The sequence below is a fragment of the Psittacula echo genome, assembly GCF_963264785.1.
Source record: "Psittacula echo genome assembly, chromosome: 6".
NCBI lineage: Eukaryota > Metazoa > Chordata > Aves > Psittaciformes > Psittacidae > Psittacula > Psittacula echo.
In genome coordinates, this window is record NC_137743.1 from 39,701,879 (window position 1) to 39,718,962 (window position 17,084).

A 17,084-nucleotide genomic window follows, 5' to 3' on the forward strand; every position below is an offset into this window, starting at 1 on the left:
TATGCACTTTAAGAAGAAATAATTTGAATTTACACTTGCAATTTTTAATGCTGTGCCACTGGAAAGCACACTTACAATTCAGATGATGTAGCTTATCTGAAGGCAATAGACATACACTGATCAGTGTCAGATAAGGAATTTGACTTGAGTTCTAGGCTGTTGGTGTTAAAAATGGCATTTGTCTGTGTTTTGCTTTCTTTAATGTATTGTAGTCCTGTCTCAAGTAAGATATAAAGGAGTTCAGTTTTCATGTTGATTTTTAGGAATGCTTATAAGAATTCTGAAAGATTGACATTCCTTAGAAGGATAAATAGATTAAAGAAATATTGTTAGCTTTTTTAAGTTTGTGGAAGTTTAAAGACTCTGTACAGGATCCTGGCCAGCAGAAGGCAGTAACTGCTCAGCTTTGCATTGATCATCATTACACTTTCACTTGCATTAGCAGTCTTCACAGTACAGACCTACGGACTGAATTTTCAATAGTTTAGGAGTACTTAATAGGAAATTTCTTGTTCTACACACTCAGTTCTTTATGATTCCCTCTAAATAATGTGTTCCCTTTCTTTCTTAGGCCCAAGAGTTTTACTTTTCATGTACAATGATACTCAGCATGTTGTTATTCTATCACATGCTGGCTGGAGCCTTTCTTCCCTTCTTCATCCTTTCAGGAAACAGGGTTTCAGCTGAGAACATCAACTTTTACAATGTGAGACCTCCACTAGACCGTAAGTAGATAGTTAACGCTTTTTTTGTGTATGCAATTGTAGCTTAACATTTTAGTTAATAGCCATATTCTTTCAATCCTTTGTTTTTTAGGTGTTTGTCTTCTTCAAATATGAAGGATAAAAAGTTTAAAATAAAACTGCTTTTCAACCCACAGCACTTTAGTTTATTTCTAAGATTTTAAAAGTAGACTGAAAGAAAACAAACAGTTGCATGCATTGCTTAATTAAAGAATGCATGAGCGCTTTCACATTTTAAGTGCTTTTATTCTATTTTTCTGTCTCTGAAATGTCTTCCTACAAAGCAAATTATGCAGTGGATTTCTCAGAAATAATACAGAACAGATGTTTTTGTCTTTTATCTTGTTGGGTTTTTTGTAAGGGAAAGAATAGGTATGCTGCAAGCAATTAATTCAAACTGAAGGTAATTAAAAACCTTGTGAGACCTGTGAAGCCAGTTGTCACTAATAGCATCATTTTTTTTGCCTCTTATCTAGCATCAGAATCATTCTATCCCTTCACTTAAGGGGAGAAGATTTTCATTATACATATCAATGAAACAGTCCGGACAGCTAGATATAATAAGTATATATATGCATCTAGGGAGCTGTACATCATTTATATATTTGTATAATGTAAATAAGGTTTTAAAATAGTCCTTTTCAGAGCTGGAGATTAAGATTTGAAGCTGGTTTTGAAGATGTAGGTTTTTTTCATCAAATGAATCTGTAGACAGTGTTTGTGTATCTGTATTAACATACATGTGGATTTAGTATCATGGGCATACATCTGAGGTGTTCTCTTTTTCCTGTTTTCCCACCACTACTTAAATGGTATTTCAGATTGTGAGAGAATGAAAACAGGAGTGTGTTTTAAAGTTCAGGCAGGCATAGCAAAACCAGTTAAAAATGTAAAAGCTTTCTACAAAACTCATTGCATAGGTGTCCAACAGTGACGTATCATTGAAAATATGTATGTAATATGTTTTTGTAAGCAATGTGTGTACAAGCAGAGTACTATTTTGAATATTTTTTTTTATTAATACATGCAAACTTACTATATTTTAATACTTTTAAAGCCACTCCATTTCCAAACAGTTTTAAGTGCTTTACTTGTGATAATGCAGTGGACAATTACGACTGTAACAGATGGGCTGAAGATAGATGGTGTCCTGAAAGTAAGTGCGTCTGTACTAAGGAGATTCTTTGTGATAGTTCTATTTCCTTCTCCCTGACTCAGCCATCTTGCAGAAGTTGAACTGAATAGGATTAACATGCCAACACAGTGGTGTCCTCAGTTATGTTGTTAGTAATACTGAGTCATACGTTTCTGCTGAGGTGAATGTTTTGACCATTTCAGAGTGCAAAGCTACAGTGAAAAATTATTTATATCTATATTTATATATAAAACATTTAATATATAACAATATATATAGTATATATATAGTATAGTAGATATATTAACAATATATCAATAATAAATGAACTACGTGTGTGGATATATAGATAGCTATGTGCTTCCTAGGAATTAAAGATGTTGTTTAAAAAAACTCTAGAATTGCCTTTGTAGGCTTATCCCCTTCTTTTTGGATATCGTCCCAACATGAAATAGTCTCCCTACGCTGTAGGCTTGCTTATAAAGCAGCAAGACCTGAATGACTGGGGATCATACTTGTATGAGAGAATAATAAATATGTAGAAAAGAATGGAAATATACTTCCTCATTTTTCTTTGCAGTCATATTCACAGTAACAGTGGGAAAGTGGAAGAAACAAGCTAGAGGAATGAGGAAATGTGTTCAAAACAAAGCAAGCAAGAATGGGCTGCAAGAAAGAGTAAAGAATGGAAGATAAATTTGTAGATTATAGTGCTAAAAAGCAGTTTAAGTGATAGCTGCCTTTCTGGGGGTTTGAAGGATTAGTTCAGCTGAAGATTTCAACATTAATTAATTTCTTGCTAAATGGTATTATAATTAAGTTGCAAAATTGCTTTATATAGCCAAAATAAGTATTTTTTATGAGAATTTTTTTCTAATTAGTGTGAAGTTTTTAAACCCTGTAAAAGAATGCATACTTTGCCTAACTAAACATTTTAAATTTTGTTTTGTAGGTACTCAGTACTGTTTGACAGTTCATCTCTTCACAGACCATGGGAAGAGTACATCAGTCACCAAAAAGTGTGCCACTGGAGAGGAATGCCATTTCGTAGGCTGCCACCGTCACAGGGAAAGTGGCCACACAGTAAGCACTGCTCTTTGTGCCAGAGCAGCACATTGGTTTTGAGGTTTGCATTTCAGTACTTGTTTTTCCTGCTGAGCTGAAAAGGATGTGCCAAGATACACTCTCCAGTATTTAACAATAGACATCAAATTTCTGCAACAGAAGCATGACTACCCCCTTCTTCCTCCTTTCCTATTTGTGTTGCTGTATGACAGGATGTAATAACAATTTCTAAAGAAACATTTGAGCTTTCTGGGGCATTGTTAGTGTGTACCAAATGCATGGGCCTTGCTTTTTGAGTTAAGGTGCCCAGGTAGGCTATGCAACCTGTGCCTATACTTGTGGTGCTGCAGCTGTGTCACTGTCAGCACCTGAGCAAACCAGACTGGGAGTAAGGTACTCCAGTCATTTCTCTGCATAACACAGCTTGAATAACTGTCCAGCACACAAAGTGAGACTCTACTTGTCCATGAAGGCCATAGAATCATAGAATCATAGAATAGTTAGGGTTGGAAAGGACCTTAAGATCATACGCTTAAGCAAGATACAACTGAGTTTTTGTTACATGACAAAAAGCTTGAACTGCTGCCTTCTCTCATGCTTTGGATCCTAGGTAAAATATTATTCTCAATAATCAGACATACCCTACCAAAGTGTGATTCACTGCAGTAAGTCAGGTCCTGTTGGAGGAAGTCTGGAGGAGGCCATGAGGATGCTCAAAGGGCTGGAGCACCTCTCCTATGGAGACAGGCTGAGAGAGCTGGGCTTGTTCAGCCTGCAGAAGAGAAGGATCCAGGGGAGTTTAGAGAGGCTTCCAGTACCTAAAGGGGCCTACAAGAATGCTGGAGAGGAGCTTTTACCAAGGGATAGGATGAGGGGGAATGGCTTTAAGCTGACAGAAGGGAAACTTAGATTAGATGTTAGGAAGAAGCTCTTCCCTGTGAGGGTGTGAGGTAGTGGCACAGGCTGCCCAGAGAAGCTGTGGCTGCACCATCCCTGGCAGTGTTCAAGGCCAGGTTGCACAGAGCTTTGAGCAACCTGGTCTAGGGAAAGGTGTCCCTGCCCATGGTAGGGGGCTTGGAACTAGATGATCTTTAAAGGTCCCTTCCAAACCAAACCATGATTATCCACTAATTCCTTAATAGTTGTGAAAGCTAGTTATGTTATTTTTAACATGAAAGATTTCAGACAACAAAACCGAACTTGTCAGTACAGTTAACATGGCTGTATTACATCACATCATAGTTCTGAAGTGTGGTGAGAGCACTAGCTGATGAGTTACTCTAGGAAGGCTGTGCTGCATGATTTGGAAGAAGAGTTGTAGCATATATGCTCCATCTGCTGCCTTTGGTCAGGCTGCCAGGCAGAAACGATGAGCCTGTTTAGCTGTAACCTTTGCAGCCTATTGATAGAACATATATCTTTAAAAGCTACTGCTGAATTACACCATGTTAAATGATCTCCTTTTTCTCCACAGGAATGCATTTCTTGCTGTGAAGGGATGATTTGCAATGTAGAAATACCAACGAACCACACAAATGCAGTATTTGCTGTATTGCATGCCCGAAGAACGTCAGATGGCAGCAAGCGGACAGTCAACATTGCAGTGCTTGTGTCAGTCATGATGACCATGCTGTTGTGATGCAACACCCTCCTGTTAGATCTGTTTGAGAGGGTCTTCCTGTCTGTGCTGTCAGAAACTGTAAGAAGCTTGGTTTAGTATGTGCAAGGAGAAATCACTGATACTTCTTAATTACGGAAAATGTAAGGGGACAGTGGAAAGGAAAGGGTACAGGATGAAGTCCTTGGATATTTTAGTGAAGATACTTCATGTGGCCTGCAGTATTCAAGAAAAAGCTGAACACAACCCCGACTGATTGGGATGAACTCATGTTGTTATAATTCACTATTTTATGATAAAAAGGTACATATGCTTGACATGTTTTTTGAACAGAGAAAAGTATCTGTAGACAATCGCAAGATAAAAAGGAACTTTCAATGGATGATGTACCAACAAGTATCTCAATGGCAACTTTTTTTAAACTGGTTTTCATTGTGCATAAATAACAAGGAGTTTCTTGTCTTGATCAACTGGTGTATTTAATCTTATCTTCAGTTATGGTTTTCATAGAGAACACGTATGGTTTTCATAGAGAACATATATGATAAATTTATTTTTTTGTTTTGACCAGAGCTGTTGTTTCTACTGGAAATAATACAAAATAATTCTTTTTATCTTTCCTTCCTGTAAAATGTCTCACACTCAGATTTTAAACCAGTGTGAAATTATGTAGAATTTCTGTCTAAAAACGATGAACTGTTTGAGCACCTAAATCAGAATTCCTTCCCCATGCTAAAGAGATCATTTTCTTGCAGTAGTGTCTCACCTCAGCTGAATCTTTGTCATATTGTTAAGTGGTGGTAATACCATGACTCTGAAATTGGAGGTACAGTCAAGCAGCTGTGTTATCATAAAAATTGTAAGTGAGCACTTGGTATAAACAAGGAGAGAAGTCTACCATGTTCTGTCTCAATTTGCAGAAGTTTCTCCCAGAAATATTGCTGTCCTTGATGTATCTTCAACTTGTAAGTCTGTGCTATTGGATACCCCGGGCTTCTGGACATCATTGTTACATAGCTTTGGCACCCTCATTTGAAACGTTTGGGTTGAGATTCTGTTTTTCAGTACAGCTAAGGATTTGACCTGCCCAGCACTTCGCTGTTTTCTTTTTCTAAACTATTTTATTCATTTATTACTATACTGATTTGATTACAAATAGAATAGATTGTTCTGATCTTTCCCTGTTTAAAATTTCTCGTTTCTTAAATGAGATGATTCAAATTATGATTAACTGTTGAAATAATTTTCAGGAAGGACTGATTATTAAAACTTACTCTCAAAAAGAGAGTCAAAACTGTTCTCTGAAAAATTCAAGTAACTATAAATTGGAATTTTTTTACATAACTGTTGGCTTGATTATTTGCTGGTTTATGTCACTAAATGTATTTAGACATTTGGCAGTTGAAAAAGGGATTCTGAACCATTTTTGGTTTTGTTTATATTCTAAAAATGCCTACACAATATTTTTAGAATATCTGAGTATGTCTAAAAGCCCATGATTTGTTGACAGGCAATTGTGTATCTACAAAAATTGGGTGAGACCACTTTTTCCTTGCCAATACAAAATAGTTCTTGCTGTCTAAAGCCAGATTTTCCAAGCTGTGGGTTCTCACGACTGTTGCTGTGCCATGCTACAGGCAGAGATGATGAGGACGTTCTGAGGACATTTTTACTTTGCTCAGTGATCACCCCTAGGTAACATACCTGTAGTATTAGACGTGATGTCAGACACAGTGACAAGCACATTAAATATTTTTCATCATTAAACATCATATTTTTGCTGTATGATCGATGATGCTTGAACTTTTTTGCTTGTGGGAAATTCATTCCAGGTTTGCTCTCTGCTCAAAGTTGTCTTCATGTTTCAAGTCATGGTATTTTTCCTGAGTTTGCCTCTAAGCACTAGATGCTCCCATAATTCAGTTTCTGGGAATAGTTATTGCAGTCTTAACAAGGTGTTAAAGTATCCTATAGTTTTCTGTGACTTTACTGTAAGTAATTTACAGTAATCTAAGTGCTGACAATTGTTTACACTGCAAATGCCACTCCAGAACATTTGGGAGTGCCAGGGAAACTCTGGAAGCTGCCCAGAGAGTGGGCTCAGGGGCAAAACAAATGGGCTGCAAGTTCTCTACAACTGCCAAGAAACCTTTGGGAGGGAATGTCTCCAGGCGTTTGTTTTTCTTGGTTAAACTGATTTATTTTTTTTTCCCCCCATTTGCCAGTCTGAAAAGTTAAGAAATTTGCTCATAATTTAAATACTTAATGCATTTGGTAAATAATTGCTTGGAATTATAAAATAAAAATGAATAATTCCACTGACATGACAAAATAGCATGCTTGATTTTGACTGTCGTCTTTTTAAAACTAACAATGAAGACAGCAACCTGTCTGAAATATATGAAAGTGTTTGGTGATGCCAAAAGTTTATTTTTTAGCATAATAGAATTCCAGTAGTGGAGGATATTAAGGATGAGTTCTAGTCATCTTGATACATCAATACGTTTGTTATTGCAAAGATTAAGAATATCGTTTCTAGAAAAAATGAATATGCAAAAGCTGTTAATGCAATATTAATGCTGCACAAATAGGCACTTGGCTGAAGAAATATAGAATGTAAGAGTGAGTATTAATTTTCCCTTTGCTGTGTTTTATGTATGTAAAAACCTGTATGCTTCTTCTCACATTTGATTTTAGCCCAATGTTAAATGCTAACATTGTAGAAAAGCAGTATATGCTCATTGTTAGAGAAAATAACCAGAGCACATATTTTTGGCATGACTAATGATTGACTGCATAGACAATCTTAACATTAATTTATGGTAGAACTTTTATATTTTATTAAATAGATTCAAGTATCAGCTGTATTTTCTCTTTGGATATCTGTCTGAAGTACTCATGGAAGAACTTAAAAGACTTTTGAAAAAAATCATTTTCAGGTGTTCCATAATGTATGTTGAAACGTTTCATGCATCTCAATTTTGGTTCACAGATGTCGTAACTTAAATCTATATGACTTGTGAGTGCCTAAATTAGCCTCACAGCTTTGGAGAGGACATCTCTGTAAATGTACATCCATAACTTAATATGTAGAAATGTATTTGCTCATATTTCTGTGTACATCCAGCTTCCAACAGTAACATGTTAAATACTGTATTGCCGCTCAGTAATGGCGCAAGGTGTTTATCTCTGGAGATAGCAGACACTGGGTAAAATCAATGGGTGCCAAACTCATGTGTTTTCATGGGCAAAGCGGTCCCCTTGTGTTACCCTTAGAAACTGAAGAGAATTTATGGGTAATGGCAAGTAAATCAATTTGTGCAGTTGAGGGAAGTGTCATTTTATGATGTATGTGTAATGATTATTTTTGTTTTACCTTGCACTGGACAGTCTGTAGAAGATTTATTTTTAAAAGCTTAAATAATTCTTCACTCTTCAGTGTTGGTTTGTGTGATCCTTTCTCGTTGCTGCGTTACTGTTGTAAAACTTCTCCAGAAACGTCACTTTCGATTAAAAATATTAAAATGTACACTGATGGAAAATGTTTGTGATGAAAAAGGTAAAAATCCTTTTGCTGCTTAAGACCGGTTGCTTGTTGAACGTGTTGAGCAGAAGTTGCACTGAAAGCAGATTCTGTGGACTTTTTCGCTTAAGATTTATGCTAGAAATTCATGGAGAGGCAGGCTAGGAAGAATACAGAGTACAGCAAGGTAGGAGGGATGCACAGCCAGCCAAAGACATGGGAATCAGCAGGCCTGGACAGGAGAGAGCACTGGAGCCCTGGGGTGAAGAGAGGGGAGCAGATGGTTGTTTTGACTTTCCTAGTTGATGTAATTGTTTCCAGGGACCTCTGATTTTCCATTGAGTGGAGATTTGCTTTTCCCCAGGCAGCATAAGTCAGAACCCTTCCAGTGATGTGAAAGAGCTCTGCCACTTCAGAAAATGGAAATAGTGAGAAACCACTCATCTCAGCTTGAGCCAGCTGAGAGAGGAGCACCTTCCCATTGGTTTGTCACAGATACTTGAAGCTGAACGAGTGTGGTGCATATCAGCAGATGTACATTTAATTCTGGTTTCTAGATGAGAGTCACCCTTTTTTCCTGGCTTTACACTGCAAGGCATGGCAATGTAAACTGTGTAGCTCTATTGAAGAAAAGATCACAGGTACAAATAATCTATACGTGTATGTCTGTGTATCCTGGGGAAACTGCTTGTTAAACTCCTGCTACAGGTAAAGAAATGCTGGCAGAATTAATTCAGTATAGTTTATAATTTCATCTGCTTTGATTTGTACTAGCAGTAACTTCAGGAACCTTTAGGGAGGATTATTATTATGCTAGAGCAGTTTATCCTGATAATCATGCTGCCCAAAGGCATTGAAAAGGCATGAAGAATACTAGAGTTAATTCACATGTCTGAAAGTGTGATTACTGTCATCATTACTGAAATAATTTTAGGTATAGCTTTGTAGTATTTAAGTGGAAATAAGCTTTTGCTATTACATTTAATCAGAAAAATTTCAGAGAAATATGTGTTTCTCCACTGGCCACTTACCAGAAAAAGTGAAGTCCAGGTGCAGATTAAAATTCCAGATTAAGAAAATGAGCAGTACACAGTCAGATCATTTAAGCAGGTCAAAACGCTGATGTCAGATTTTTGCAGTAAATGCCATCAAAAGATGATTAAGATGTCAAAAACATACACACACACAAAAAAAAAACAACAAAAAACCCTGGCTATTTCAGAGCACAAAGCCATTTCTGTAGGAAAATATTTGTTTGTTTACCATCTCTAGACTCTGAAAGCCTCCCTAGAGGACATGCATGGTTTTATAGTGCTTGCTATGTGCAGGTGCTTCGAATTAGGTAAACAAGGCCAGCAGTCCTCTCTTAAAAGGAGCAGGACAATGCTTTGCTCTAGTAATACTGGTCTTGGGGTTTAGCTCATGTATTTGGGCAGGATAACCTGGAGCAAGGGCAGTTTCTTGAGTGCTCAAGCCTCTTTCTGGTCCTCATATTTCAGCTACAAAGGAAAATTTTCAGCTGTGGAGCTTGGAGGAAAAGGTAGGAATATTGTTGCTCACTGTAGATTTAGGATTTGCAGTTATACAGATCAGTGTGACCTTGATGGGGGAACTGTCAGATTCTTAGCTGGGGCAAATTTAGCCTCCTGTAGGAATAAGGCAGGCACCAGGTGACTAATTAGTCTGTATTGTTTTTCTGCAGAAAACAGGTCTGGTGTTTTGTGTTTTTAGTATCATCTATTCTAATCTTGTTTTCAAGAACTTAAGAAGGTGCAATAAAAACAGCTGTAAGCTTGGAGGAGAGGGTTGGGAAACATAAACTGAGTGTATTTAGTATGCACAATTCGTTATTTTAGATTGTTTAGATTTTGTGGTGGTTTGGTAAGGTCATTTTTAACATTGTTATCGGTATTGTACTAAGCTGCTCTTAAAGGAGGGAAAACTAGATATTTGATATTTGAATAGATTTATGCAGAAAAAAAAGTAATATTGTTACATAGGGGTTTAAAGGTCACATTGCATAGTTCATTTGTGTTAGTTTGTCACAGTCTTAGCATTTATTGTTGGGGGTTTTTTAATCTGCCCTTTTATCTGTGCCACTGTAACCAGGGTTATGTGATGTTGTTCTGGAATGGGAATGTTGTGGCAAAATTAACTGTGTTAAGTGGAAAATACATATGTGAGTGGAGGTGGGATAAACAGAATATTAAATAAAGTGAAAATAGGTGAATGGCAAGTTCACTTGCAATTATTTTCACTGAATTTTTACAAGATCTAGCTCATGTAATTTGAGAAAATAGGTGTTTAGGTCTTGCAAGTTAGTATTTCCTTATGGCTTCCGTTTTGCAGATTCTGTTGTATATTCCCTCTACTCCAAAAAAAGAAAAATCTGTGTAGGCTACATAGCATAGACTTGTTACTAACATCACTTCCTCACTGATGTCTGGTATTGGCTAGTATTTGAAGAATTTGTTAATAGAGTCCACACAATGCACCCACATTTGAGTCTGAGTTTGTACCAAAAAGCATGCTGCATCTGATTTTCTTTTCTATCCATCTCTCTATTTGGTTAATGTTCAAGCGTGCATTAACGTACCATTCATCACAGAGAGGCCCTCGGGGTTTCTTACTGAATTTTGCCTCTTGAGGATGCAGGAACATATTATCCTAATTTTATAGTGAGAGATTTGGACAAAGATTTGCTTAAGATTTGTGTTGGGAAGCAGTTTGAATACAGGCACTTTGAGGTGAGAGGAGTGAACTAAATGCTCACTTGGAAGAATTTGGTGGCTAACTTTTCACCTGTCTCTTATTCTGAAGATAGATATTAGAAGTGATAACCTGTCTCCTGAGCTATAGCCAGGGTTCTAAGCAGCAGACTGATTTTCTGCTTTTTTCCAGTTTTGAATTAAAATGTGGTGGCCAGATATTGTTCTGGTATTTTGCAAACACTTGGCTTTTCTTTATGCCTAGTTAACATTGATGCATATAAAGTCATGTGCGCACATCTAAATGCTTGTCATGCACTATAGCTTTTGAATTTTCTTGAGCGGCAGAATAGATATTTCTGTATGTATAAGTGAGACTTCTAATTCCCCCCGCCCCCCCTTGTGGAATACAGATGGGGTACAGATCACTGGGAAATCCATCATAAAATACATTTTTGAGTTTGCCTTTTTTTTTTTGATGGATTAGTATTTCTATCTCAATTTGCAGTTCATTCTTCTCTTTTTAAACGGGGGGGGGGGGGGGGGGGGAAGGAAATGCTGCCAAAGAACCATATGATACATAAATGGTTTCCTGAGTTATGTTTGGGAAAGCATTTATTTTCATGACCTGGGAAAGTCTTAAAGACTGTGAATGAGTGCCTTGGTCTGTTGAAGTTGATGGGAATTATACCATGATAGGACTGGGAATTCAACCAGTGGCCATTGCTCACATGTAGTTGTTGCTGTGCAATTAGGTAATTTATATTGTTGCTTTGACTAAATAAGAGAAATCTATATATTGGCCTGTGGTAAATTGTGCTGGAGCATAGTCATGGGGATGTGATCATTAGGAAGAACTTCTTAAAAGACCGAACGACTTTAACTAAGATTGGCTACAGTTGATATATGTGCTCATTTAATTGGTTCTTGCAGCTGGAAAGATTTGTTTGGAAGTTGGGCCTGTGAATTGATAGCAAAAGTGGCAAAACAAAGCCTTTTTTAAAAAGTAAGACTTAATTGTCATCACTGCTGAAATGCTGTGTGGATCTGACTAGATAGAATTTTAAGAAATAACAAGAATCAAACATATTGCTTACTCTAATGCTAATAAGATTAATGGTGCAGGAAACCTTCAAAGTTTAAAAACTGTCTTGATTTCAGGAAAGAAAATGAAGTAATCTGAAGGCAGAAATTTCTAGAAAATGTGATCAAAATTGCATTATTCTTCGAGGTTAGTTTGAAGCTTTTCCTCAACATCTCCAGCTTGTAGCTGTCATCTCTTGGGCTGTGGTTCTTGTCAGCTCTGTCATTGCCAGGTCCTTGTTGTCACTTACATTCATTAAGCTTGGACCCTGTCATTTCAATGATGCCAAGGAGGTCTTTCTCCAAAGTGTATCCTCTGGGTGTGTTCTGGAATCTCTGGAAGATAAACTTTGAGTTTAATGAGCTTTTTAATTTGTGGAGCACATGCGGATGCATGCTTATCAGCTCTTGTGTTTCACAGACTTGTCAGCCTTCTCCTCCCACTCTCCTTTTGGGATGTCATTTATATGCTGTGCAAAGTGCTCCCTCCTGTCCTTTGACTTTCTGAATGAAGTACACAGAGGAAAGCATATTAAGGGAAAAAAAAAAAAAAAACAACCAACAAACAAAAAACCCACCACAACAACAAAAAACCCCAAAACAAAAGCATTCTGGGTTTTTCTTTTTTGTTATTGTGGTTAGTTGGTCTTGAGCTACTTTATGATGATAGCAGCTGTGAAAAGCAGTGGGTGCCGGTGCCTCTGCCTGCCTAAGCCGGTTAGGGAGATAGAATATAAAAATCTAAACAGCCAGGGCAGTTGGCAGTCATGAAAAAGACAAAATCACTGTTGAAGGGGATAGGCTCTGCAGATATTTTGGGTCTGCAGCTGTTTTTGTTAGGGTTCGATCTGCAGCTGGGGGTCATGACACAGATTTTATTGGAAATTCAGGAGCTCTTGGTCTTGAGAAAGACCAAATACAATCCTCTTTGGAAGATTATGATGAGATTTGTGATAAAAAGTCATGTAGCAAAAGTAAAGTAGCCAAACAAAAAGTAGTTAAAAATGCTGCATCTGGGGGCTTGGGGTTTGGGTTGGGGTTTTTTTTTTGTTGTTGTTGTTGTTTTTTGCTAGGCTTATTCCATAAGGATATACATGCCATTGTTACACCTGGACTGGAATTTAAACCACTGCTGTGTACATCGCCTTATAACTAAATGAGCTCAGAGGTGTTTTGTCAGAAAACATGCAGTGTGCTCAGCATTCTGTTAGACTTCAGTGACACAAACCAGTCCAATGCACTCATTGCTTACAGCATGCTCTTTGTCATGGCTCATCTACATTTAAAAATTAATGCTGATATAGGGAGGCTGTCAGGTTACAGCAGCTCTACCCAAATAATCTTGTGGTAATCTTGTTTACTGTAGTCCTTTTACTAGATAGATGTAAATTATACAAGAATAATGCAATGTGTCCCCACCTGATCTTAAATCAGCAGTGACTAATGATGAAATCCTCTGGAGGCAAGTTTGTAGCCTCACTGGAAATTATTCCCAGTTACTCCCTGATGGAAGTGTTCTGCATTGCTGCATTTCTTAAAGTACCTTTTGTTCTTACTCTTTTTTAGGCATAAAAACAATTTTCTAGTAATCATGAAGATCAGGTGAATATGGTTACTCTCTACTCTAGCTTTTATTGTCTGCCAACAAGCACTTTGTAAATGCTTCTCCTGGAGTAGCACATCCTGAAGGCCACATGCATGGGGAAGCATGTACTTTTCAGACATGCAGAACTTCATTCAGATATATAGTCTTGGGTGACATGGTTTAGCCTGTGGTGTCCCTGCCCATGGCAGGGGGATTGAAATTAGATGATCTTATGGTCCTTTCCAACCCAAACCATTCTATGATTCTATACAACCTCTCATAGCATCTTTGCTGTTTCTAAACTCCTTTACCACGTGAGTCGCATAAAAGGGATTTTCAGTATAAGGCTTTGTGGCATCTATTAAATTGTGAGGTGATTCAAGCACAAGGATGCAAAGATGTGCGGATGTTTAAAATTCAGGAATTAAAATCGTGGTGTTATTTGCTCTGTAAAGGGCAAATACTTTAAAAGTGCTTGCCTCCAATGTTAAATATCTGATGTATTTCTTCTATTACTGAATTCACTTTACACTTCATTTATTCAGCACTGAAAGAAAAAAAACCCCAAACCACCCCATCCTGGAATAAATCCTGTTCACTTGCTTTGCCTGTTATATCTTCTGATGAAGGAAGATCATAATGAGATTTTACTTTGCTAAACTCAGCAATGGAGATAATACGGAAGTATTCTTGCAACTGTGCATTTTTTTCCTTTCGTGCGTGCCAGTAACCTTACAGTGGGCAGGAGATGTGCCTTTCACAGAACCTGGGAAGGCGATGTTCACCAAGCAGTTCTAGAGTTCAGTCCTGAATGCTTGAAAGTAGAAAATTCATTGGTATAACTGATTAAGAACTGTGCTGAGTGCAAATGCTTTCATTCAGATTGAGGGAGCAGTTGTCACACATAGTTAGCCACCTCATATTGGCAGTAAATCAAATGTTTTAGAAACGTCTCATGGAGAACATCAACATAATGAATTTTCCCTGCAGAACCCCCTAAACTGGGACATCATTCCTCTGGTCTGGAAAGCAGCCCATGGAATTTGTCAGTAAAAAGGAATTCCTGGAATTAATATTTATTTCTTTGTTCTTGTGTCAGAATGGAAGATAAGTGGGTTTTTTGGTGGTTGTTTTTTGGGGGTTGGGGTTTTTTTTTTTTTGGGTGGGGAGTTTAGGGGAAGAAATGCAGATATGCAGAAGTTTCTAATATATTCTTAAGATACTGAAGAAGGAAAGTTATGCTCTCTCCTCCCGTAATTAATACTTTACATAAGGAAAGCCAGCTCTAGAACTGCAAATCCCTTTGTACCTTTAGAAGTTGTCAAGTAAGCGTTTAGGGACAGCTTAATTGGTGCCTTGGGTCTTTTACTGCCTGAATTGCTGGGGGAATGAGTATGCAAATACATAACACCCAGCCATTTGTGGATCATGTTTGGTTCAAGAGGGCAGTTGCCTTTCCTGGATACCATGTGCTATTGGCACTTTTTCAAGTTTGTTAACAAAATAAAAATCCTTCTCATGGAAAATGTATTTTACTAATGAGCTTTTCTATTGTGTCATTGTTCATGATTGCTTACCAGCTCATCTTCAGTCTTTAGGAAATATCATCTCTTGATCCCCAGGAGGACGTTTTCTGCTACTTTACACTAGAATAAATGGAAAGAATAAACTGAAGTGTGATTATGGAAAGCCCCACCAGGATATCAGGAGTTGATGATTACTTACTTTTTAAAACCAAAGTATCCTTCTCTACTCTTTGTACTTCAGCTCCTCAAAGGATATTTTTAACTAAATTGTTTAGAGCTACAAGTAACAAGTGTTCAAATGAAAAGGTGTTTCATTTGTAGAGAAATATTATTTTATTATAATCCCATGCCTAAACTAATTTGTGCAGGCAAGTTTCAGAGAGCTTACTTGAACCTAATGTTTGTTTTGCTTCAACTGTTCATTTGATAGTTTTCTTCTGTCTCTTCTGAAACTGTTAATAAGCAAATTCATGCCATAAAACCCCAATAAATTATGCTTGAATAAAATGCCTTTCCCCTTGGTTTTTAATAAATTGATACCTCTGGTCCTTAAAGCCTTGTAGAACAGCCCTTGTCTTGCCAGGCACTTAGAGAATAGCATAGCAGGCTTGGTAAGAATTCTGTCTGTTCTACTGTAAAACGAGAGAATGTTGAACATTCTTCTTGATATGATTCTCTATTTGGAAAAGAGTTTCAAGTCTAAGTAGCCTCTGGAATCCATTAGTGCAGACAGTTTTAATAAAAATAAATCAGATCATGTATCTATCTTCTTTCACTTTTGATGTACAGATATTTTGGTTAGACTATCTTCTTGTATCACTAAAACTTTTTTCTTTTTTACTATAATATCCTATACCAGACTCATATGTGTTATACAGAATTCAAGAATGGTTTGGGTTGGAAGAGACATTAAAGATCATTGGGCTTCAGGGACACCTTCTACTAGTCCGGGTTGATCAAAGCCCCATCCAACCTGGCCTTGGACACTGCCAGGGCTGCGGCAGCCACAGCTTCTCTGGGCAATCTGTGCCAGGGCCTCACCACCCTCACAATGAAGAACTTCTTCCTAAGATCTAATCTAAATCTCCCCTCTGTCAGTTTAAAGCCATTACCCCTTGTTCTATTCCTATGTGCCCATGTAAAAAATACATATACATATGCTTTTCTCTTTTATGTGATGTTGTAATGGTTAGATCCTGCCTAAATGGAATTATTTGGTGTTTATGAATTTAAGGTGATTTTAATATTACTTTAACCGTGTATTTGAAGAGTTAGTATAATTAAAGGCAATAAGATTCACCAGATTAAAAGAATCTGGTGAATACCTGATCATAGAACTTTCCAGGGGGTTCAGCATATGAAACTTTGTATGGAAATTTGTCTTGCTGCAGACAGTGCAAGACTCTTGGTTTCAGTTGGTGGTTTGGTAATATTTTTGCTTTTGCTAACAATTGTGTGTTTAATTGGCTTGGTCAGCATGCATATAGCCACTTGGGGAATTGCAGTGTCAAAACCATGTTTGTGGCTGATACCTGTGTAGAGCTGGAATTGCTGTTAGCATTGTCTCCTAAATATATATATAATGAGAATACCTTGTTTTCTGTGTCGCTGCAAGTGGATTTCATCTCCACATGAGAGAAATCTTCAGCTCTCTGCAACTTCCTTCTATTCACTCAGAAAATGCCTTCACTATTCTAAGTTTAAAATTTTCTTTTTTAAAAGTAATACGCATCTAATATAGCTTCTGCCTTACCTGTCAGAAATCAGCAGTGCTAGGGGGTTTAGTTGAGTGACATTTGATTCACAATTTACTCCTTTCTGTTTGTGAATTATTTCCAGAACTAGTGTTTTTTTTTTCCTATTACCGCAGCTATAAATAACTATTCCATTTACATACATAAGTCATGTCAAAAAATCCCAGACTTAGTCTTGACATGCAGTCACTCTCCTTTTCTTCACATATACTAATAATAGTTACTAATGACTGAAGGTTCTAAACCTCATTTGTACGCTGCTGACTCTCAGGATTTTCAGCAGCTGAAATTTTGCGCCCCTTTAAATTAAATTTTGGAAGTTAAACCTGAATGAGCGTGAAGTC

The 17,084-nt window shown here is 37.3% G+C and overlaps 1 protein-coding gene across 1 annotated transcript; it reads left to right on the forward strand.

Moving 5' to 3' along the window:
• Positions 1 to 610: 610 nt before the first annotated feature.
• On the forward strand, positions 611 to 4,582 carry LYPD6B (LY6/PLAUR domain containing 6B; the record flags this gene model as incomplete). Its single annotated transcript, XM_080621740.1, has 4 exons — positions 611 to 725; positions 1,801 to 1,899; positions 2,831 to 2,961; positions 4,418 to 4,582. The coding sequence occupies 4 exons, from the start codon at positions 611 to 613 to the stop codon at positions 4,580 to 4,582; spliced, it is 510 nt and encodes a 169-aa protein (XP_080477866.1).
• Between the last annotated feature and the right edge of the window lie 12,502 nt (positions 4,583 to 17,084).